This window comes from Archocentrus centrarchus, chromosome 15 (genome assembly GCF_007364275.1).
Source record: "Archocentrus centrarchus isolate MPI-CPG fArcCen1 chromosome 15, fArcCen1, whole genome shotgun sequence".
Taxonomy (NCBI): domain Eukaryota; kingdom Metazoa; phylum Chordata; class Actinopteri; order Cichliformes; family Cichlidae; genus Archocentrus; species Archocentrus centrarchus.
This window is the reverse complement of record NC_044360.1, coordinates 616,674-640,677: the sequence shown is the minus strand read 5'-3', so window position 1 is coordinate 640,677 and position 24,004 is coordinate 616,674. Positions and strand designations below refer to the sequence as shown.

At 46.3% G+C, this 24,004-nt stretch overlaps 1 protein-coding gene across 3 annotated transcripts; it reads right to left on the bottom strand.

The window, feature by feature from the left end:
• dlk2 (delta-like 2 homolog (Drosophila)) lies at nt 1-24,004 on the bottom strand. 3 transcript variants are annotated; one of them, XM_030747906.1, is made up of 7 exons: nt 23,828-24,004; nt 23,588-23,740; nt 12,704-12,810; nt 5,694-5,751; nt 4,998-5,128; nt 2,259-2,403; nt 1-1,646 (listed from the first exon to the last, which is right to left on the bottom strand). In XM_030747906.1, the coding sequence occupies exons 3-7, from the start codon at nt 12,789-12,791 to the stop codon at nt 854-856; spliced, it is 1,215 nt and encodes a 404-aa protein (XP_030603766.1). In that variant the 5' UTR covers nt 12,792-12,810; nt 23,588-23,740; nt 23,828-24,004; the 3' UTR covers nt 1-853. The 3 variants fall into 3 exon arrangements, with proteins under 3 accessions (XP_030603766.1, XP_030603767.1, XP_030603764.1); XM_030747907.1 differs by lacking the exon at nt 23,588-23,740; XM_030747904.1 differs by lacking the exons at nt 23,588-23,740; nt 23,828-24,004 and adding an exon at nt 16,217-16,517.

Here is a 24,004-nt window from a genome sequence, read left to right as displayed (position 1 = left end):
ACACGTTTAATGTCTGTGTGAAGAACATCAGCACCTTCGGTCTGTTTCCTCTAACATGGTGAGGTTTGACAGCTGTGCTGAGCACACATACATATACACAATACAATAAATAAACACTTTTATATACATATAAAGTCATAACATATTCATACTTCACTTTAATGTGAGTAGACTTCATTTAAAAGATCAAACTGTGGTCATTTCCCATCAGTCTTCACTCAGTAACCCACGGCTATGTGCAAACACCGAGGAGGACCAAATTTTTATTTATTCTGTCATTTATGTTTGGCGGGTAATTTGGCAGTTTTGGTCCTCCGTAGAAAACACATTAAATATTTTACACTGCTGCCCCTTGGCAGGCTTCTAGAAGCTGACAAATCAGGAGACAGCTGTCTTAAAGGGGGAGGAGCTAAAACAGCTTGTTTCAGACTGAGGATGTGCTGCGGGGCTGCAGTGAGTCTCAGGATCAGACAGAGGAGGCTCATGCTGAACTGGGAATCATAGAGAGCTGCTCTGGGAAGAAAGAGGCAGAGCTGAGCAGCACAGTTTGAAACATTTTTAAATGTTTTATTTTGTGTTGCTGAGTGTGGACCGATGTCAGTTTCAATCATTTCAAATTCAATCTACACACAGATAATATGATTTTATTTTCCAGGTGATTATAAGAAATTTATTGTTAAATTATTGATTTATAAAATAAAGCTTCAGTTTATAATGACCTTTTCAAAATAACAGCTTCCACCCCCTCAGAGCTGACTGCACTCTGGTGAATGCAGGCGGGGTTTAAATTAGCCATTCAGTCTGGTCACGTGACACCACTGATGATGTCATGGTTCAGATGCATGCTGGGAGTTTAGGCCTGACCCTGAGGCACGTGGAGCGTGACCTCTGTGTTGAGTTTCTTCTTCTCTGGTTCTGCTGCGCTCAGAAAGCTAATCTGTCCTTCCTCCTCGACCCGCTGTGCTCGCTGGTGGCTTTTCTGTCCTCTCTGTGATGATGATGATGATGATAATAAACTCACAGAGGACCAGCAGGGAGTGTGGCCACAGTTCCTGTGGTGACCCTGCAGAACAAGGGTGGTGGTCAGGACCACCACGGTAAGCGTCACCCCTGCCAGCACCAGTATGATGATGAGCTGCACCTCGGACAGGCCGGCACCACTGCGCTCGCTCACCGTCACCTTCAGCAGGTTGTCACTGTGACTGGTGTTCCTGCCACCGCTGCTGGTGGTTATCCTCTGACTCTGTCCTCCACCTCCTCCCTCCCACCCTACCGTCGTCCAGCCGGGTTTGCGGGTGTTGCTGCTCGGCGGCGGTGCCTCGCAGGTGGCTCCTGTGAAACCAGGCCGGCAGATGCAGCGGAAGCCGCCAGCTCGGTCGAGGCAGCGTCCCCCATTCAGACAGGGCTGGCTGTCGCAATCGTCCAGATTGACAGTGCAGAAGCGTCCGCTAAACCCTGCGGGGCAGACGCACGAGAAACGGTTGATGCCATCTATGCATGTGGCGCTGTTGGCACACGGCTTCATGAGACAGTCATCGATGTTGGTCTCACAGCGCAGTCCTGTGAAGCCTGCCAGGCAGCGACACGTCACCTCTACCGCGAAACCATCGGCGTCCTCGCAGAGACCGCCATTTTTACATGGAGACCTGCAGACAGAGAAGAAGAAAGATGAGAAAACCAGCAGGTCTGCAGCAAACATCAATGTCCAGGTCTGAAATAGGAAGCACCAAAACCTGCAGTTCCTCTGCCGTCCAGCAGGGGCGCCACAGTGAGTCAGTCCCCATAGACTCCCATGTTAAAACCTTCCAGCAGAAATAAACATGTTTACATCCTGATACAGAAACTGCTTTGATCTCTGGGGCTATTTCCCCCTTCGTAACAGCTGTACGGGGAGGATGTTTCTATAACTCACCTGTTTAAGTTTGCATTATTAGGGGCGTGGCCTCTTTGACTGACAGGTGGATGGTCATAGCAGTAAAATGGGTGTCTCCTTCTAACACGAGCTGATTGTTGCTGCTGATTATTCTGTTTCAGCTCTCCATGCATTCAGTAATCTGTGACTATAAATATACGTTATAAGATTAATCTGACCAAACTAACCTAAAAAATAAAAAATCATTTTTAGCTGGTTAATGCATCGAGACCATCTCTGTTGGATGGTCCAGCCCAGCAGCTGGAGCTGATCTGAATGAGTAATCTGCAGTGTGTGTACTCTATGGGATCATTGATGGCTTCACAACAATTAAAGAAGCTCAAACCTCCTCTGGTGACACGGTCCGGTTCTCTGCTGGCAGCTGGGGCCGTGGAAACCTTTGGGACACAGACAGGTGAAGTCGCCGCTGTCCTGCATCACACAGGTAGCTCCGTTCTGACACGGCTGCTGCTGCAAGCACACGTTCAGGTCTGAGAGACGACAGGAGACAGATGAGCTGCAGCACTGCTCAGAAACATGGAAGACTTCAAACATCTGCTTCATTTGATTTCATTTCTGCTCTCAAATATTTGTTAGTAACAGAGAAAAACCTTTGTTCAGTTTCAGTACCAACTTTTATCTACTGACAGCTGGCTCAGGAAGTATTAACAGGCTACATGCCACAGGCCTTTAAAGTGGAAGTAATTAAACCATTACTGAAAAAGCCATCACTGACCCAGCTGTTTATCTGAAGAGTTTCAGTCAGGTTTCAGAATTCATCACAGTACAGAAACAGCATTAGTGAAGGTTACCAATGATCTTCTTACAGCCTCTGACAGTGGACTCATCTCTGTGCTTGTCCTGTTGGACCTCAGTGCAGCTTTTGATACTGTTGACCATAACATTTTATTACAGAGATTAGAGCATACTATAGGTATTAAAGGTACTGCACTGCAGTGGTTTGAACCATATTTTTCTCATAGACTCCAATTTGTTCATGTAAATGGGGAGACTTCTTCACACACTAAGGTTAATTATGGAGTTCCACAGGGTTCTGTGCTAGGACCAATTTTATTTACATTATACATGCTTCCCTTAGGCAGTATTATTAGAAAGCACTGCATCAATTTTCATTGTTATGCAGATGATACTCAGCTTTATCTATCAATCTATCAATTTCTCTTCCTGCTCTTGTCGGAGATGGTCGCACTATCTCTCTCTCCCTGCCCTCCCCATCGCTCCGCTTGCTGCTTGCTGTGAGAGCGTCTTTTACACACTGTCCGAATAAGAACAAGATTGAACCATGGATCTGGCAAACTGGGCATTCTCCATCATTGATCGAATTTTTTCCACTATGAGATCCGGGACAGGGGAGCCTGCGTGTCCGAGTGGAACAGACCCGGTTGGATACGTCATCGACTCTTGGAGCTCGTGGAGACCGGTGTGCTTCTCGGCCCTTGGAGTGGAAGACGTGGAAGACGCATATATATTCGGCCTTTTGGTAGCGGTATCTTCTCTGTTTGGGCTCGGTGGATACCTGCTTTACTGGCAAATTAAGAAAATCTGGACGGCGGTTCGACATCTGCAGAGGCTGCCGACCCAGGTGGAAGGGCTGAGCAGAGCCGTACAAACTCAGACTCAAAGCCTGGTGGACCTGAGCCGCAAGATTAGCGGGCTCGCAGGCGAGAGGGGTTAGATCAGGAGATATAGTTCGGTTCTGCACAGTGAGGACGGCAATCAACGAATTTGGAATATTGGATTTTTGAATGGTTTCCCAGTAAGACTGAAGGCTGTTGGAAAAACAAGCAGCCTGTTCCAAAACAACATTTGTTATCAGGAATTCGGCTCCCCTGCCGGCCTTGGGTTGGCAACCATATCTCTCTCCAGGGCTCTGTGTGCGGCTGCTCTTCCCCCCACTCCGCGTTGTGATTTGTGAAGCTGGGTCTGGTGTACCACGGCCGCTGATGAAATTCCACCACTATCAGCGAACTGTTTTGGCTGGAACCTGGCATCTGGCTCCACAATGCCCCCACCTCTCGTCTCCGTCTGCATTCCCTCCTGACCTGACCTCACCTACCGCCGCTGTCCTAGCTTTACATGTGCAAATGCTTTGCTAAGGTGGTTTTTTTGGACCCTGGTATAGTGCTCTTTTTGAGCACTGTACCAGATGACTTTTTTTTAACCTAACTTCCCCATGATGTGTTGTTTTCTCCTCCTGCCAAAGGTAGCGCTGCAAGTCGGCTGCATGACCCCAGGACACATATCTCCCCATGTGTGTTGTGTTTTGTGTATTCTTGGATGGTGTTCTGTAACTGCAATTTCCAATGTGTGAACTTGTTCACCCACATGGCAATAAACTCATTCATTTATTCATTCATTCATTCAATGAAGCCAGATGACACACATCAATTAGTTAAACTGCAGGAATGTCTTAAAGACATAAAGGCCTAGATGACCTCTAAGTTCCTGCTTCTAAATTCAGATCAAACTAAAGTTCTTGTACTCTGCCCCACAAATCTTAGAAACATGGTGCCTAATGGGGAGCCTTCCTCACCCCAACAGAGCACTTCGCTCTCAGACTGCTGGCTTACTTGTGGTTCCTAGGATACTTTTTTTTTTTTTTTTTGCATTTTTGGCCACAGCAGCTTTTATCATCAGTGGAGAGAGACAGGAAATGGGGGAAAGATACAGGGGAAGACACGTAGGCAAATTGGCAACGGGCCGGGATGTGTACTCGCGCCGCCCACACTGCAACGCGGCATATGTATGCGGTCGCCGGCTTCACCACTAAGCCACCCAGGCGCACGGTCCTAGGATACTTAAGAGTAGAATGGGAGGCAGAGCCTTCAGCTTTCAGGCCCCTCCTCTGTGGAACCAGCTCCCAGCTTGGATTCAGGAGACAGACACCCTCTTACACTATAAAGCTCCTTGAGATGACTGTGATTTGCTGCTATATAAATAAAACTGAATTGAATTGAATACAGCCACACAACGCTACACAACACTGTTCTGCCTGCTGTGAGATAACCCAACTGAATGTGAAATGTGAGGTTATGGAGACATTAATGCACTGGTGACCTCTGACCTTTATCACAGAAGCGCCCTCCCCACCCTGGATCACAGGTGCACTGCCATGGCTGCTCACAGGAACCGTGCACGCAGCCAGGCATCGGCACGCAGTGGTCGCATAGGTCGCCGTCCCAGCCAGGGTCACACCTACAAACAGGAAGGAAGCAAAGAGACATTAGGGCCAGAGAGCATTAGAGTCACGTGGAAGGTCAATAAAATAAAACACAAATACACCGATCAGGCATAACATGATGAGCACTGACAGGTGAAGTGGATCACACTGACTATCTCTCCATCATGGCTCCAGGTAGTGGGTGGGATCTATCAGGGAGCAAGTGAGCATTTTGTCCTCAAAGTTGATGTTAGAAGCAGGACAAACTGATGGTTAGATGACTGGGTCTCCAAACTGCTCCTCCTGTGGGCTATTCCTGGTCTGCAGGGGTCAGTATTTACCAAAGTGCTCCAAGGGGTCAGGGGGACCAACATAATATCAACATAGTGGTCATCATGTTATGGCTGATCAGTGTATAATCTATGATAAGAGAAACAACACGACCTGTTTCTCTAAAGCAGGTGAATCAGATCCATCCTGCCTCCAAAGGTCAAGAGAGAAATAAAATACTCCTGTAGACAACCAGGGGCTACCAGGGAGCTGTGACATTGATCAGTTAGTGATTGATTAATCGACTGATTGAAGTATTTGATGTGTCACCTGCAAACTCCAAACTCGTCACAGCGGCTGTTGGTGATGTTACAGCTGCAGTCGCTCTCTGCAGGAAGAGAATCAGGTTATAGACACACACCAATCAGAAGGCTTTCAGTCTGTTTGAAAAACCTGCAGGGACAGTTTGTGCAGAACGAGCTTTTCATTTCCAGAAGATTCACTGATGCAATATTAGCAGAAAAGACCCAAAGAACTGTGTTAGAAAGCTGTATTATTCTGCTAATATCCTCATATAAAGGATGTTCTTCAGCATGTGTAATAAAGAGGCAGCAGCTCGCTCTCAGCAGCGCCTCCTTTAAGGGGAGTTGGTAGATTTTTACTTTTCTTTGTTTTTTTTAAAAACTTTAACACGTTTGTAATGCAGCAAAAACAAACTGCAGCCTTTTGTTATCCAACCTGTTGAACCCTTTTTAATATACCTGACATCACTTTAAGTATAATTACTTTTTATTATTGCTGCAGATTCATTATTTGTCCTGACACCTTCTTTAAAGACAAAGGCAGATGTGAACGTGAGGTCAGAGGTCAAATGTGACTGTCATGGTGTCATGGATGGACCCAGTTGCAGGACTCAAGAGACAGACATAACTAAAAAGTGTTTATTGATGAAAACAAAATCCTCCTGAGAGCCGAACGTAATCCAAAAACAAAGCAAGGCTTGACAAGAGCACACGGGTACACCAACAACGACACGACAACAAGCAGAGGAAACACAGGACTTAAATACACCACGGGATAATGAGGGAAGCGGAAACGGCAGGGAGCACAGGTGAACCAAAATACCTTGACGAGACAAGGGGAAGAAAAACTGAACACAACACACAGGGACCAGATGACTGTCAAAATAAAACAGGAAGTGTGACAAGGGAACAAAGACGCAGCCTTGACACAGAACACAAGGAACTAGAAAAATCAAAACATGATCAAACCCCACAACAAAAGAAACCCAGAACAGACAAACAAAGCAAAAACAAAACACCCAGGGTCAAAAGGACCCTGGACCATGACAGTGATTTTTTAAACCTTTATACTGTATTTTCTGTTTGCACACTAAGAATCACGGTTTCTAAATTAAAGGACTTTTTGTCTGTTTTGGATCAATAAATCATGGAGCTGACCTTAGAGACCTCGATGAATGGGAGCCAAATTTTAATGGATCATTAACATGACCTCTGACCTCTGCACCCCTACAAGGTTTGATCAGAATTCATTTAAAACTTTTTGAGTTATTGTGTGTACAGACAGACACTTCGAGAAACACGAGCTGCTGCAGAGGTAACAGTGTGATCAGCCGTCAATCATATAAACATACCAAGATCAATAAGGAGGACCGGAGCTGTCTCCATTCAGCCAACCACACATCTGACCATCAGACTCAGGCTCCTCCCCTAAGCTAATTGAACCTATGAAACGGAGACTGAAAACAGAACCGCTGATGATGATGAGGATGCCTGTGCTGAGACAATGTGCTGTATCTGCACGCAGGTAAGTGTTCACAGCCAATCAGCAGAGAGCAGGAAGAAGGAAAACAGCAGCCAGAGAGCGGCTGCATTCAGTTGACGCTACGCTGTTGAGGTGTGGCAGGTAAATTAATGACTTCAGCACCTTCAGCTGATCTCAGAGCTCGACCTGTCTCCAGGATTAATTATTATTATTAATTATTCAGTCATTTCCACCAACACTGAACAGATTGTGTGTCTGGTTTTTAACTCTTCTTCCAAACGTGAACCTGTTCTGAACCTCCAACGTAACCTTAACCTCCAACCTCCAACCCTGCAGCTGGAACCCAGGGCAGCTTTTCTCTCTAACATCCTCTCCTCTTCCAGGAGGGTCTCCGTCATCCGTTACAGGGCTCTCAACTCGATGCTGGTCCAGACTCACCTGGACATGTCAGGAGGTTAAACACCTGAGACTGCCCACCAGCTGTCGGAGCTGAAGTGAGGTGAAAATTCTTCTTCAGCTCAAACACTTCAGACTTCCAGTTGTGTATTTCCAAAAGTCTTCCTGCCCTACATCGGAGCCCACAGAGGCAGACCTGCGATATCTGCAGGGAGCTGCAGGGACCATCTGATCATCTACAGTTATTTTTTTGACTTGTCTTTGAAAGTCTTTCAGTTATACACCCACAACAACCTGTAAGATCTACAACAAACTCATTTTTCTGCTGGGCCTTCTCTGCCCGGCCCGGGAGCCACCACCCTCAGTGAGGTCCTCCCCAAACCTCAGGCCTAGATCACTGCTCCTCATCGACCCATCATTTTCACTATCAGTGAATGATGTGGTTGGGCTTCTTAGCAGTGAAAGTCACTTTGACCTTCAGGGTTAGATAAAGACAACAAAGCACCAAAAGCTGCAGTTCCTCTGCCGTCCAGCAGAGGCACCACAGTGATAGACTCCCATGTTAAAACTTTCATGTTTACAGTTTTAGTCTCTATGGCTACGTTCTCTGCAGAGGTTTCACTTCATCCATTTTATATTTGAGCTTCATCCCTCCAGAGGACCTGAGCTATTAGCTTCATGTTTAGACTGCACACTGTGACCTATGACCTCCGTGTGACCCCGATGAGGTGACTTGAGTGTCCGCTGGAATCCTGGAGACAGAGAGGATAATAACGAGCTCCACGTGCCCCAGCGGCTGCCACAGGTCAAACTGCTGGCTGTTAACGTCCCACCAGAGACCTGAAACTCTGAAATCCATCCTGACAGCTGAGACAGAGAAGGTCACGGTGTGCATCTGACCCTGGATCAGCAGTCCTAAAGATTTCAAACCTAAACCTTCATCCTGAAGATGAAGACATTAACTCATCCAGAGCAAAGATATTTCAGTATGTGGATTCCCATATTCCTACAGTTTTCCAGATCTCCCTCTGAGATATTATCTGTCCAACATGTCCTGGTCTGGCCTGGGTCTCTTGCCAGAGGGGGGTGAAACACCTCCTCTGAGGCCTGCAGAGGCATCTGAGAGCTCGTGGCCACAGGTGAGGACAGGTAAACCCACCCAGCTTCCCTCTGTTTGAATATGTATGAAAATATCATTACATCATCATTCCTAATCATTACATCATACACTCATTTCTGTTGATTTCTATTTTTTATTGTAATTCATTTGAACCTGCAGAGCTCCTGCTGGTGTTTGATAACATTAAATATTTATAGTTACATTTTAAAAAGTTTTACAGCTGAGTTTGTTATGATGTATTTTTACTGCATTGTGACTCTGGGATCATATAAGAACCTGTTTAATATAAATGTGGTGACAGGATGTGTTTTTTTTTTAACCCTAAAACAAAAATCCAAAAGCTGTTCTAGGAATGCTGCCGGGAACGCCAGGCGAGCCTCACATAACTGCAGCAACAGCTGGGAGATGCAGAGAGTCATCTGAGACGAGTCAGACAACAGCGAGGGAGGCTCGACCTGACAGCTGGGAGAGCCCGGATTAACGGGAACAATAAGCTGCCGAGCACCTCGGAGCGCGCTCAGTGAGAATCCGTCCGTCCGGCCATGACAGAGGAGGAAGATTTATGGCCCTGTTCTTTAGAGACGCTGGAAATAACCCAGGAAGTGTTTGTCTGAGTTGAGAATGACGGATATGAATAATAATTCATATCTGATCAGTTTTAAGTAGAAGAAGAAGAAACAGCCTTTATTGTCCCGCAAAGGGGAAATTTAGGTGTAACCGCAGCAAAAATGTCAAAACACAACAGGACAAGATTAACAACACTACTATTAATAATAAAATAATATATACTGTACAGGATTATAACTACAGGAAATGACATTAAACTATGTATTACTATACAATATATACATACTATTGGTTCCATTTTTGTTGGGAGCAGGGTTAGGGTTAGGTTTTTCACTCTTTTCCTGCCCGTCAGCTCCAGCATAGCTGAACTGCATTACGCCAGTGATCAATAATCAATAATGGCAGGAAAGAGGAATCTTGGCAAAGCAAACATGCCGGGCTCAGCATGCAGACCATAATTCTGGTTGCTTGAGCTGTTGGATATGAATAAAACAGCTGTTTCCTGTGAAGAACTGCAGCTTAAAGCAGAATCCGAGCAGAACAAACACCAAAGTCCAGCCTGCTCCCAACACACGGTCTGACTGAAGAACCTCAGCTGCCGGGAACACTCAGACTTCCAGTTTAGGGAATGATTCCTCACAATGCCTGCACCAACCTTAACCTTCCATTCAGAAGGGGGGGCAAACAGAGGTCAGTGTGACTCCACCCAGGCTGGAAATGTCCTGGATCCAGGAGGAGGCTTGGACCTGGATCAGTGTGAGATATTTCCTTCTGGTTCTGTCACTTTAATGTGGATTTGTAATGAGGTTACCTCAAAAGCCTCGTTACATTCTATCTCACCGCATTAAGGAATGCCTCCAAAATTCCTGGATCCTCCTAAAATAAATCTGGGAACTTTTAAATCTTGACAAAATGAACCAATTACAAACCTCCTTGGCAGAGGTAATAAGAAGAAAGGAGGACCCAGACCTGATCCCTGAGAAACTCCAAACATCATTTTAGTCAAGACAGAAAAATCGGCGTATTCTGACCGTCATCTTCACAATTGGACCGAAAACATCGGCCTTCAGCTCAGCTCTAAAATGACTTCATCAAGAATAAAAACTATCTCAGCTGAAATAAACATGCCTCATCTGTCTGAATGTGAAAGCTAAAATTCCAGTTTGAATTCATGGGTAAATGTTTCCAGTTTCTCCTGTTGGATTTCCTGCTGTTGTTAAATGTCTTTCATTTCCACACATTTCAGTAATGGCAGTTTGTCATCACTGCACCTCCTTGCTGAGGGTTTGGGGTTCGTTTGGCCTCGCTCTTTATTCAGTTTGAAACCTTTGATAAAAAGCGTCTATGGCAGTGCTTCTCAATTATTTTCTGTTGTGCCCCCCCAGGAAGAAGAAAACCTTTTGTGCCGCCCCCTCTCTCTGCCACGTCTATAAATAGTCAGGGCGGAGCCTGCTCTATGCTCTGAGTGGGCAAAAAAACCGTACACCAGGGGTCTCCAAACTTGCGCTTAACCCTCTTAATTGGAGGGGAAGGCGAAATGTCAAAAAAGTAACTTAAAGGGCCAAACTGTATGTTATTTTTGACATCAATTCGCGGACCGGACGTGGGCGTGGCCGGATGCGGTCCACGAGCCGCAAGTTTGGAGACCCCTGCCGTACACCATAGACCTATTACTTACTGCGCACACTCTGTCAATGAGAGCGCCACTGCCACCTACTGTAGTGGATGTGCAATTACACTTAATTCTAGTACGGCAAAAAAAAGCATGTTCCCTGGGGTCAGACGTGCCCCCCCTGGTAGCGCACTGTGCCCCCCAAAGGGGGCGAGCCCCACTATTTGAGAAGTACTGGTCTATGGGAAGCTTCAGGTGAAGGTCAGATCAATCAGAGCCTTCTTATTCGGATCTCCTCCAGAGGAGGAAACATTAGAGGCTGTTTCACCATCACAGTAATTAGCTCGTTAATTCCTTCATTTTATCTCCAGGTGTTTCCTGGTGTGGAGCTTCCTTCATGAGTCGTCCACAGAAGAATATTTGTGTCATTTTCAGAAATGAAAAACTGTCAGATCCCCCTCGGTGGTCGTATCTCAGACTAACAGGCACATTAAAGTAATCGTGCTGTTGTAATATCAGTGATGCAACTTCATTAACCTTTTAACTGGCAGCACCAAAATCACCTGAAAAAAACTACATAACGCCCTCTGGTTATTATTGGCTCTGAACAACCCATTTCATAGCCTATTAACTGGCCACGTCTCCCCTGCAGGCCGTATGAAGAGCATTTTATATGGCAGGCTGGACGCTCCCATTTTGAGTGACTCCTCATTTGGCCAATCATGTTAAGAAATGGGTTTCCCAGAGTCAATAATACTCAGAGGGCGTCACATAGGTTTGTCAGGTGATTTGGTGCAGCCAGTTAGATGACTGGCCGAAAGAGGTGTCAATCAAAATGGGAGGGTCTAGCCTGCCATATAAAAGGAACTAAGAGGCTATGATTAGACTTAATTTGAAATCTTATCAGACCTCATCAGCTGAACAAGTTTAAAACAGTGATGAAAGGAAGCGCTCAGAGCCGAGCCTCACGCTCGGTGTCTGATGATGACGTTTAGGTCACGCTGACCCGACTGAGCTCGTGGACACAGCAGTGTTTATGGTCATTTTAACTTGAAGATTGAACTGATGGAAGTTTGAAGTCTAAACTTTAAACATTGAGTTTCAAGCTGGTGGGAATCGTGCAGACTATCGCTGGTTTCATTACATCGCTGCACCTGTGTGCCATTTTCCTGCAACATAAAAAGAAATGGGGGGGCGCTCAAGACTTTTGCACAGTGTTGTACATGAAGAAATGGTTTGAGATAATGTAAAGTAAAAGTATTTCATAGCAAAGTGGCGGAATGAGCCTTTAAATGGGGCTGGAGGGGTTCAGGTGATGCTTTCACAGCCTCTGCTCCTCTGAGGAGGTCAGAGGTCAGCAGAGTCACTTACCCCATACACCCCCATTCTCACCCTCTCACCCCACTCCTGACCCTCCAGGTGAGGTCTGGCTGACACACACTAAGCTCCTGCAACAGGTTAACAGGGAGTACGTTTATAAACTGCCTGCATGAGTCGGAGGTTTGTTTTGGGAGGTTTGTGTGGAGCGTCTCTGCGAGCATCACAGACCTGACCTCTCTGATCACCTTCTGAGCATATGCAGTGAAGCTGCAGGCTGAAACCTGCTTCCTGTGTTGGAGCTCTGAGAAGGTCTGCAGCTGCCACAATGATCCAGACGAGTGAAGATGAATGTTTTAAAGTTGGCATTTATTGATTCTGCTGTTATAATATTCTATAAACAGATCTCAAAGTTATATTTTAGTTTTATCCTCCAGAACGTGAATATGAGCTCAGTAACTCCATTCTGAACTTTAAAGCAGCGGTTTGCAGAATCAGGTCTGATTAGTGCAGAGCAGGTGAGGGTGCGATCACATGACCTACCTTGACATGCGCAGGGCGGGCCGATGAGAACGAGGAGGATGCAGCAGCTCAGGAGCAGCAGGGCGGCCGCGGTTCTGGATGCCGCCATGTTGTCGTCAGATGAGGGCCTGAAACAGAAGACAGAGCAGAGCACGTGACCTGCAGCCTCTGAAAGCTCAGACTGAAACGCTGCCGAGCCAGTCGGTGTCTTAACCTGGAAGACGCCGACTCACTTGAGCGGTCATCATCCCATCAAAGCCTGAACCAGGTGGAAAACCAGGTCCGGGACCCAGGTAGGAACCACATCAGCTTTTATTTTCTGGTGGCCTGCTCACAGCTGTTTCCTGTTTATATGCCACACAGTCAGCATACATCCAGGAAGCAGACAGGCAAGTCCTTTCAGAATAAAAGGTCTAACAGTTTTATGACCCACCTCCAGTATCTGAATCAGCTGTTTCTGAAACGTCTGTGCAGCACAAACACCTGAAACCTCCCGAGCACCACTGCTGTGCAAAGAAAAGGCTCAACAAGATCCACAGGGCAGGTAAAGGTGAGAGCGTTCAGGTGCCCCAAATTCACAAGCACAGAGAGACTAAAGATTCACACAATCCACAGTAGCTAAAAAGAGTCACATTTTGACTACACAGAGACAAAGAAACAAATGTTTTATTTTGGTTGATGCAAAATACAGAAAGAAAGTGAATCCACAGACAGGAAGTACGACGGGATGGTCTTAAGACAGGAAGTCATCGGGGACGCAGAAGCAGCTGGGAGACCGAGACACGGGCAAGAAGGACAATCATGGAGGATGTAAGAGATGGACATCAGAGACGCCGATAAAGTAAAACAGGAAATGACAAGAGAACCGAACTGAAGTCAGAGAACCCGAAAACAAAACACACGGAAGTGCTTAAACTCCAAAAACTCTGAATTGGACTGTGCGTAGAAGCCGGAGCAGAGGAAGCAGGCCTGAAGGCTTTACCAGAGTGATGAGGCTCAGGCTCCACATGCAGCACAAAACCCCCAAACTGCAGAACACTGAAATACCCAAACAGGAAGCTGAAGCGGAAAAACAGCCAAACACAGAGCCTAACGTCCCGTTCGCACCCCGAGAACCGCGTGACTCGGGATCAGCTGCTCGTCCCTGGCTGACCTCGGTTTGACTCCTGGAAGCTTTTTAAAGACGTGTCTGCAGGTTTGTGGCGCTGCTGAAATGTGTTGAAGTTGAGACGCTGCTCATCAAACACGCATGAAACCCGAGCAGCCGGCGCTCACCGGCTCTCTATCTTTGATGTGGGCGTCCATGAGGCGGCTGCAGCGCCGTGTCAGCCTCTCAGAGCTCACTCACAGCTCCGCTCTCCTCCACTTGGAGGTATGATTAAAAAGGGCAGAGCAATGCTTCTTATTTCATCTGAGTTTTTCTCTAAACTCTAGTTTCCATGCTGATTTCAGTGCACAGCTGCAGGTTTGATCTGAGCTTCGGTGAAGACCTGAAAGCTCCTCGCAGCTGGAACTGCTGTCTGCATTCACAGTGAAATGCTGCAGTCTGACCCGTCACACGCTGCTGCAGTAAATGTCAGCGTGTCGGCCCGCAGAGCTCCGTCCTCACGTTTCAATGAATCTGCAGCTCCGGCCGTCACCGTCTTCCAGGAACTGACACAGGAGGAGGACGAGGACGACTACATATCCCAGTATCCCCGGTGTTTGCCCTCATGAAAATCTGTTTGTCTGAAAGAAGAGCTCTGGATCTCTGCATGGGAGAGATCCAGACAATGAAAAGAAGGTGAGGAGAAGGTGGAGCTCAGACTGCAGGTTAAAGATGCACAGGAACTTTACAGGAAGTGGTGCTTTCTGTTGGTGCCGTAGATGTGCTTCTACATCCCGCTGCCTAATATTAATGCTTTCATTTCTGTCTTTAATGGTTCATACAGGAAACGTGGAGGGTCAGACCATCAGCACCATCTTTGAGAGAAGGTGACATGCCTCCAGGAAGTGAGGCTTCCTGCAGCCCGATGGCCTTAAATGTTTAAGGTGGAGCAGATTCCTGCTGGACGTCCTTCCTGTGTCCGCTGCAGTGTCTTCACTCTCTGCTCATGTGCTGATGTCATTGTTGTGTAACAGCTTCAGCTGTGACATCATTGTTGCATGTGCGAGAACATCAAACATGTTGCTACTGAGGTTCCTGTGAATGAAATGTTTCATCGTTGTTTGGGACCTGATGAGAATGTGAGGAATGTCAAAGCTCATCCTGCTGTTTGTGCCACTCAGAGGAATTTCTCCACGAGTATCTGGGAGTGGGCGCTTCCTCTGATCAGTTCGCGCACTGACAGCGGGCAAGCTGTGGTAATGAAATGGTCTTCTCCTGAAGACACGCTCATGAAGAAGCTAACAGAGACCGTCAGCTGCCTCCACCTGCTGCTTGTCAGGATGAATTTCCTGCTTTGGAAATGATTCAGCAAATGTTTGTCATCATTTGGAAATAGTCGAAAACCAAATAATTCACCTTTTATTAAAAACGTACGTTCACGAATCAATCTATGTTCTCGCCATGAGCTCTACGAGGTCTATGACTAACCTTGAGTCATGAGCTCAGACATCCGGAGGGAGCTCGTTCCTTCACATCCTCATCAGACGAGACCATGAAGCTCATGTAGCACCTTGAGAAAAGGACGTCTCGAATACCTGCTTAGGCTGCTCCCACCAGGACTCAGACTAGAGGAAGAAAATGAATGGATGGACTTGATTAAAGAAAAGAGGACCCAGTGTTGATCCCTGAGGAGCTCCAAACAAACATCAGCTGATAAAGAAATGAAGTCTTCAAATAAACACAGAACTGCCTTTTTCTCTCCATCCATGTTTCCCTGTTAAACTGAAGAGCTTCAACATTTAAGAGCTGATGGAAGCTCTAACAGTGTTTGCTGTTCCTCGGAAATGCTGCAGACGCCTCCTTCTGCCTGGATGCAGTCAGCAGTTTCTGTGGGTTTGGTGGGTGTCGTTCTGAGAGACGTTACAGCAGTTGATGGAAAATAAGACACGAGAAACAACCTGACTGACGTTGGAAACCTGTGATTTTCACTCCATCAGTCAGAGCCTCATCTCACCGAGGCACCTCTGTGACTTCCTGTTGCCCTCTGAGGACTCGCTGCCTGCAGCGCCACATTTTACTGCACTTTAACCCCTTCGTCCTCACGGCTGAGCCTCAGCAGGACACATCTGCAGCCGTCCATGGAGCGAGGATGACTGAGCACGTGTCTGCACATCCTGGTGTTTGTTCTGTTGGGCTCGTGGGTCACTCGGCTCCTCTCGTTGATCTTAGAGGAGTCTTTGTATTTTGAGTTCTCACTGAAAGCAGACAGTGGCTCGTAGGACGCCTGCTGCTTTCTCTTCTCTTTTTTCATGACAGCAGCTCATCTTCTGCTGTCAAAGTCTCTTCCTGTTTTCTGGTGAAAATGTGTGGTACATGCACACAGACACACAAACTCACTTTCATTTAAAAACAGAAATGATGTCCAGCAGATGTTCAGATATACATACATCTGTACCAGGAAAACACCAGCGTGCTGATGAAGCGTCACTAAATCCTGCAGTCCCTCTGCCGTCCAGCAGAGGCGCCACAGTGAGTCAGGCCCGTGTTAAACGTTCACAGCAGAAAGAAACATGCTTCCAGCCTGACACAGAAACTGCACCACTTCTCTGCGGGGACCAACGATGTGATGCGCTGCTCCTTTGCTTTAACCCCACAGCTGGAGCAGCTGGATCCGCGGTCACATGACTCCCTACCTGCTGCTTCCTCCCCCTCCTTCTTCAGGTGCTCGTGGCTCTGAGCTGGCCTCTCTCCTGCCCGTTGCTGTAGTGACGGCGCCTCAGGCCGCTCTGCCCACACGCTCGACTGGCAGGCGGCGGGAAAGAGGAGCGGGATCATTTTTCCCGAGTTGCACCGACAAGCTCGGCCTCCGCGCAGACAGGAACCGACACGCCCGGATTAGTGTGTGGCTGACATACCACAGCACACACACGGCTTTTATTCCGCCTGTTTGCTCGAGAAAGAGAAGAATGAGGGGAGTGTGTGTCGGAGAGATGGCAACAGGTGGCAGATTTTATGCTTCAGCACACACACACACACACACACACACACACACACACACACACACACACACACACACACACAGCACGAGCTCTGCAGGCTGACTCACTGCGCACGCTCACTGCGCTCACAATGTTTCTGTGGAAATAAGCCAGCAGTTCATTTGAGCGCAAGCGGCACTGACAGGGGGCGGAGACGTGGACGTGAAGTCCCACCTCTCGCCACACCTGAGTCTAACCACGCACACCTCACCAGCGTGTGTTTGTTTTGGTGTGTTGTGGAAACTCAGCGTGTGCTGCTGTTCTACGAGGGTATTTTATGAGTCGCATTGACTAAAAACACAAATGCTGCTGCCTCCTCGCGGGGGCGGAGCCTTCCCCCACAACAGTCACCTGTGTCTGACATCATTGCTCATTATTGTTTATTTAGTTTATTCAGTTTGTCTGTAGCATTTCTATTAATTCTTCAATTTAATTATCTTTAATTTTTTATGTCTTTATTATTTTCAGTTTTATCAGTTTTTTCAATATTTTAATTGTATAAAAATATTTTTTCTATTATTTTGATTTAAAAACAAATTAATTTCCAGCTGTTAGGTATTTTAGATTCCTTGAAGCATTCCGTATTTTCACCTTTCAGCCTGCAGTTGGTTCGTTTCAGGAAAGGATTTGAGGTTCCAGCGGATCCTCTTACGACATGTCATCAAGGTGAACTTCTTCCACCTGCCGGTCCTGATGTAACCTTAGCAGCAGCAGCAGCACACAGATATCTGATAAACCAATCAGGTGTAATCATTCATGGCCACGCTCAGCGGGGGGGCGGCTCTTCTTGGCTCAGTACTGAGGCCAGCTTTATGACCGCTGACTGATTCTGGATTCTTCCTTCGAACTGAACACTCGACTTCACGATGAGCGACGCTTCAGTGCCCGTCATGTTTGAAAGAAGTGACAGACACACTTCCTGTTCTTAGCACAGCAAGCTCACACCTGTTGTGATCAGCACAGGCTGTTCTGGTACAATGGAACATTCTGAACAGCGAGGAAGCTTTAACACCCTCCCCTCTGCAGCACGCCAGCTCCTCAGCTTTCTCTTGTTTCTTCATTATCTGCAGCAGAGAACCTGTGTGTGTGTGCATGTGTGTTATTCTGCACACACAGTCTGAGATGACCCGCTGTGCTGCAGCACTGAGAAAACAGCGAGGAGATACGAAGGATGCAGCACCGCAGCTCTGAAATCCAGTCACTGCCTGACTTACTGCCATTTACATGTTGTGAGTTCGCACGGCGCAGCAGCACAAACACACACAGCATAAATCATCTCTGCAGGCATCTCTGCGTTTATGTAGCCTCTCGCTGGCTTCATGCTGCTGATGCTGCTGTTCAGGTCTGAGCCCTCCAGCCTCCACCGCGAGGCCTCAAAGGAGATCCACACCTCCGACTTTGACTGTTTTCATCAGAGTTACTTCGTTCTTCAGGGGCTGCGAAGGAGAACCAGCTGTAAATAATGCCTGCAAGTGTTTTTGTCACCAACTAACTCTCGATGTTTAGGTTCATTTGGTGGCGATGTCCATCTTTGATATACAGTCTGCTGCTTTCACCAGCACGGACACTAACTACATCAGGTTTCTTTGTGAGAAATGGATGTCGACCTGCAGAGATGATGCTCCCGTGTGTCTAACGTGGGAATCAAACAGGACTCCACCCATCATGAAGCCTTAAACACATCTGGGGGGTATTTATGTGGGTGCTGGAAGGTAAACGTGTCGGGAAACGAGATGATGGAGCGGACAGAGGTCGAGTACATCAGAGCCAAGGGCTGCTTTTTTCCTCTGCTCTCAATATTTGTTGCTGGCAGGCAGGAAGATGAAGAGGAAGGAGCTCTGAAAGCGTCTTTGATGTTGGTGTCTCGCGGCTCTCGGCTCTGACAGGTTGGACTTTAAACCCCTGGGGGCAGAATGATCCACTAACTGGAACACTGAGAAAACCGACTCCCCCTGCAGGGGGCAGCTGCTGCCATGGCAACAGAGTCAAAGGATGGGGAAGGGAGGGGTGATTGGTTGCTGTGGACACACGCAGGACGTGGATTCTGTCCCGGGTGTGTGATATTTCTGAGAGTTTCATCAGTCTGACATGGCACCAGCATTTCATCGCACATCATTAAACGGGAGCCTGCGGCTGAGGTCAGAGGTCAAACAGCCTTTCTGCCATTCAGAGTTACATGGAGTTTCCGCATTTCAGCCCACAGAGTCAGCTTGCCGTTGTGACAGCTCACAGGTTTAATCGCATTTACTGGACGAGAGCTGAACAACCACATGCAGAACAAGGAGGAAGACATGTAAACAATTACTGAGTGGCGTAAAGTGACTGTGTGGGGCAGGCGGGGGCGGACCCAAACACAGGAAGAGGACAATGCGATTAAATTCTGATTCAGCGTTAATGCCAAAGTTTCTCCAAAACAACAACACAAACAAGGTAGGTCCAGATTCAGGGGTGCAAAACCCATAGGCAAACGAGAACACGGAAGCACAGCTGCGAGGGAATAAGGGACGGGGGGGGGGTATAAATCCCAGAAACATCAGAGAGGCAGGAATGCACCAAGAGAACAAGAAAAGCTGACACCCTGAACAGAACCGAGAACCTCAGAACATTAATATAAAGGAACAACCCTACCCTAAACCCAACCCCCCTCAACGCCCACAGGACTGTGATATGGTGTTGCAGAATGAGTGTGTGAGTGTGTGTGAGTCCATTGGTTACTGAGATTTAAAATATTGTTTCCATAAATAATTATTGATTGCTTAAAGGTGCCCTACAGAGACACTTTTACTTTGGTTTATCTGAAACTGTGAGGGCACTGAAAATATTCATTTCTGTTAACTAAAGACCATATTTTTGTGTTTTACAAACCCAACACAAACAACACCAAACCCAGGGATCATGACGCTGATAAATCGGCTTTTTTCTATTAAAATTTTTACATTAATGCAAAATGAGCTACAAACCCTACAAAAACCCCACTCCAAGATTTCTCACAGTGTTACTGGAGGCCAAAGTAATGCCATCCAGAGTAAGTATCTGGTTAGACACCATGTTTCTAAGATTTGTGGGGCCGAGTACAAGAACTTCAGTTTGATCTGAATTTAGAAGCAGGAAATTAGAGGTCATCCAGGCCTTAATGTCTTTAAGACATTCCTGCAGTTTAACTCATTGATGTGCGTCATCTGGCTTCATTGATAGGTAAAGCTGAGTATCATCTGCATAACTGTAGTCCCATCTATAAATGACTGCGGCCCAGAGTAATTAATTTTAAAATGTTTGAATAACTGATAGTTCATTTACAGTTTTTAAATAAAGTAGATACATGAGTCATGTTAAATCAGGAGCTGACAGAAATTTTTGATGTTAGTACACAATTTAGGCAAAGCTGTCGATTTACCAGTCAATCTACATCCCTACCGTCACCTATGGTCACGAGATTTTGGGAGTGACCGAAAGAATGAGATCGTGAATACAAGTGGCAGAAATGAGCTTCCTCTGAAGGATTGGCTGGCCTCTCCCTTAGAGATACGGTGAGGAGAGATGCTGCTCCTCCACACCGAAAGGAGACAGTTGAGGTGGTTCAGGCATCTGACTAGGACACACAACCACTCACAGTTGTGGCCAATTTAAACTGTGAGTAATTTAAACTGAAGTGCTTATAAAGTAAGCGGACTGAGAGATATTTTATATGCTCGCTAACGTAAAAGGCCAGGAGGCTATCCTCTGACTTTCTGTTTCTTGGCAGAGCGTAGAGGAACCCAGTGGTCAGCCATCTTTCGTGGAATTGGTTCTGGAGGCAGCAATTGTTGCAGTACCTGCTCATCATTCCCTTCAATGGTCCCCTGATTGTTGCCAACAATTAAATACTACCCAGCTTTGATGCCTGACTGCTCGAGGGGTTGTGAGTAACTCATTGCACATGCTTATTTTTTTGTTTTCTACTTGATTGTTAATTATATTGATATTTCTTCTTTTTTAATATACTTGAAAAACTGTCATAACTACTACATGGGCAACACTGGGACCTGAGGACAGAACTTTGTTCCACTGCATGTAAATATAATGGGAATGGCACTAAAGAATCCTTGAATCCTTGCTTTGCAAGTGAAAGGGTCAGTATGTTTCAGACCACAACGCCCACAGGCATGTGTGTGAGTCCTTTGGTTACTGAGATTTAAAATATTGTTTCCATAAGTAATTTTGGATTGTTTAAAGGTGCCCTGAAGAGACACTTTTATTTTGGTTTATCTGAAACTTTAAGAGCATTGAAAATATACATTTCTGTTAACTAAAGACCATATTTTTGGGTTATAATTGTTGCCTGTGTGTTATTTATCTTGTAAGGTTTTTCCATAGCTAACAAGTTTGACTCAGAGAAAGCTGTTTCATTGATGCATAACAAAACAGTTCATAGTGGGGTTTGATGCCAGAGGGTTGTACTCCACTAAGTGGAAGCTCCATTTTTAATTTCCATAATCTTACAGACATTTTTGTCACCTCCAAAGTGTTGTATGGTAGGAACTGTCATTTCCTTACAATCCAGATTAGTACAGCAAGCCAATAAATTAAAGAACCCAGGCCCCGCCCCTAGTACTACAATACCCTCTTTTTATCTTGTTTACATATTAGCTACATGGGTCGAGTACTGCGTAGCTGCTGGGGGGTTCCCATGATGCACTGAGTGTTTCTTTTCATTCACCTCTTTTTACTCTGTTTATACCCCACTCTGCATTTAATCATTAGTTATTATTAATCTCTGTCTCTCTTCTGTCAGGACACCGTTGTGTGACCGGCAGAAATTGGATCCTGATGCAGGACTCGGTGGCAGGATGAAACTCAAAAAAAAAATCTTTTATTGCTGGAGTTTTCCACAACTAAACAAACACAATAAAAATGGCTGGCAGGGCATCAGCCAAAAATAACAAACACTTTCTGCAAGTACTTCACACAACATGCGGGAGAACACTACAAAGAACAGGAGGAGGACACAGACAATAAATACACAAGAGGTAATGAGGAAAGTAGAAACAGCTGGGGAGAACAGGTGAACAGAACACACTAACTAGACAAGGGGAAGCAAAACTGAATACAAACTTCACAATGCAAAGGGTTACCAAAGTAAAACAGGAAGTGACGTAACAGACCTACACATGTGAACCTGACAGTGACAAAACTGAGGAAACAAGGGGGAAAAGACAATCTAAATCACACAAAGTGGGAGAACCCCCCCCAAACATCTTGAAACTGAACAATCCTGGGTCCATGGCCCAGGCACCCTGACATCTTCCACAGCATGTCTTTTGTCCTGTCTCTCCCCCCCCTCAGCAGATGACCCCCCCTCCCTGAGCCTGGTTCTGCTGGAGGTTTCTTCCTGTTAAAGGGAGTTTTTCCTTCCCACTGTCACCAAGTGCTGCTCATAGGGGCTCGTTTTGACTGTTGGGTTTTCTCTGTATTATTGTAGGGTCTTTACCCACAATACAAAGCGCCTTGAGGCGACTGTTTGTTGTGATTTGGCGCTATATAAATAAAATTGAATTGAACTGAATTATGCCCACACTGCCAACCTGTGGTTGGGGACCTGTGGCGTGGGAACTACAGCATTTTCAACATCTTGTTGTTCCGTGTGAACATGTTACTTTTCTGTGAAGGGTGGCTGGCCTCTCCCTTTGAGATAGGGTGAGGAGTGCAGCCATTCAGGAGGGGCTCAGAGTAGAGCCGCTGCTCCTCCACATCAAAAGGAGGCAGCTAAGGTGGTTCAGGCATCTGATTAGGATGCCTCCTCCTGGGTGAGGTGTTCTGGTCATGCCCTACTGGCGAGGAAGCCCCGGGGCAGAGTTTAATGGCCTCAGGTGCTGAATGAAGCATGATGTGCATTTTGGAAATGATGGTCCCATTAGAGTCTCAGAGGAGCATCTGTTACTGGTCGAGGATTGCTGGTCCTGAGTATGTTTTTATAATGTGTTTTTTACTTCTTGGGAAATAAAGTCTGCAGCGTGAACTGTAAACAGAGTTCATCTTTGCTGGATATCAAGATAAGCATCCCTGGACTTGCAGCACACTGAGGGAGGATTCTTAGGCAGGAGCCGTGGAGGCAGTCTTAAAGCTCACTTCCTGTCAGATGTCTCCTGTTCCACTGGTGGACGTTCATATCAAACTTTTTCCTAATAATGAGTTCAGTGTATGTGCAGTAATCCCCGTGAGCCACAGGCTCTAAACACTGTGTTTCAATTCTTTTAGTAGCCCAACGCACCTGATGGCAGCCAGTCAGAAGAAAGTTGGCTTAAAGAGGGAGGAGCTAAATGGTATAAGACAAAGAAGACTTATTATGAACTGTGAATCATGCAAAGCTGATCCAGGAAAGTCTGAATCGAACAGGTCAGCTTTATGATCGATTCAATTTTAGGAAAATCCACAAAAACAAAACCAATATTATTCACCATTTTCCTGTAGAGGTCAGAGGTCAGAGGCTGATTATCCAATCAGTCCATTAAACCACCACAGAAGAAGAAAGGATGGTGGTGAAAAAGAAAGTAGATGAGTATTAAAATCTTTGAGTTTATTGATTTTTACATTTATTCTTCCGTTTGTTGTTCATATTGATTTTGATGTTTTTGGTAATGTCTCGTCTCTGGACTCGAGCCAAAGCCTCAGTGGGCATTAAAGTCACATGATCTTTCCATCATGTTTGGTCCTGTTTGAGTTTGTCAGTATGAATCAAAGTTACTACACTTCAGTGTTTCTGGGTTTCTCGTTCTAACTTAAAAACAGGTGATGGAAACTCACCTTCTGACATGCAGCAGAGCAGATGTCTCAAAAATAACTGCGAGCCAACGAAAACATCCAGCAGCCCCCACAAATCAGAGATGTCAGGAAGTCTGTACCTGCTGCACGCGAGCGTGTGAGAGAACAGCAGCAGAGTGGAAACTCGCTCTGAGACTGAGAGGAACAATAATCAGAACAAAGTTTGTCCAGAAGCTCCAGCAGCAGCTTTCACACTGACAGTTCTGAGCTGAGAGGGCTTACCTCGAGCTGGCAGCTTCCTCCTCGCTGATCCTCCGTCACACAACAACTTAATATTCAGCTGCCGTCCACTTTGTATCTCCAACACACTTTGACACACACACTCCAGTACACTGTGGGGGACACACTGCAGCTTCTTTCAGAGTGTGTGCATTTGGAGCTGCAGACAAACGACGAGGA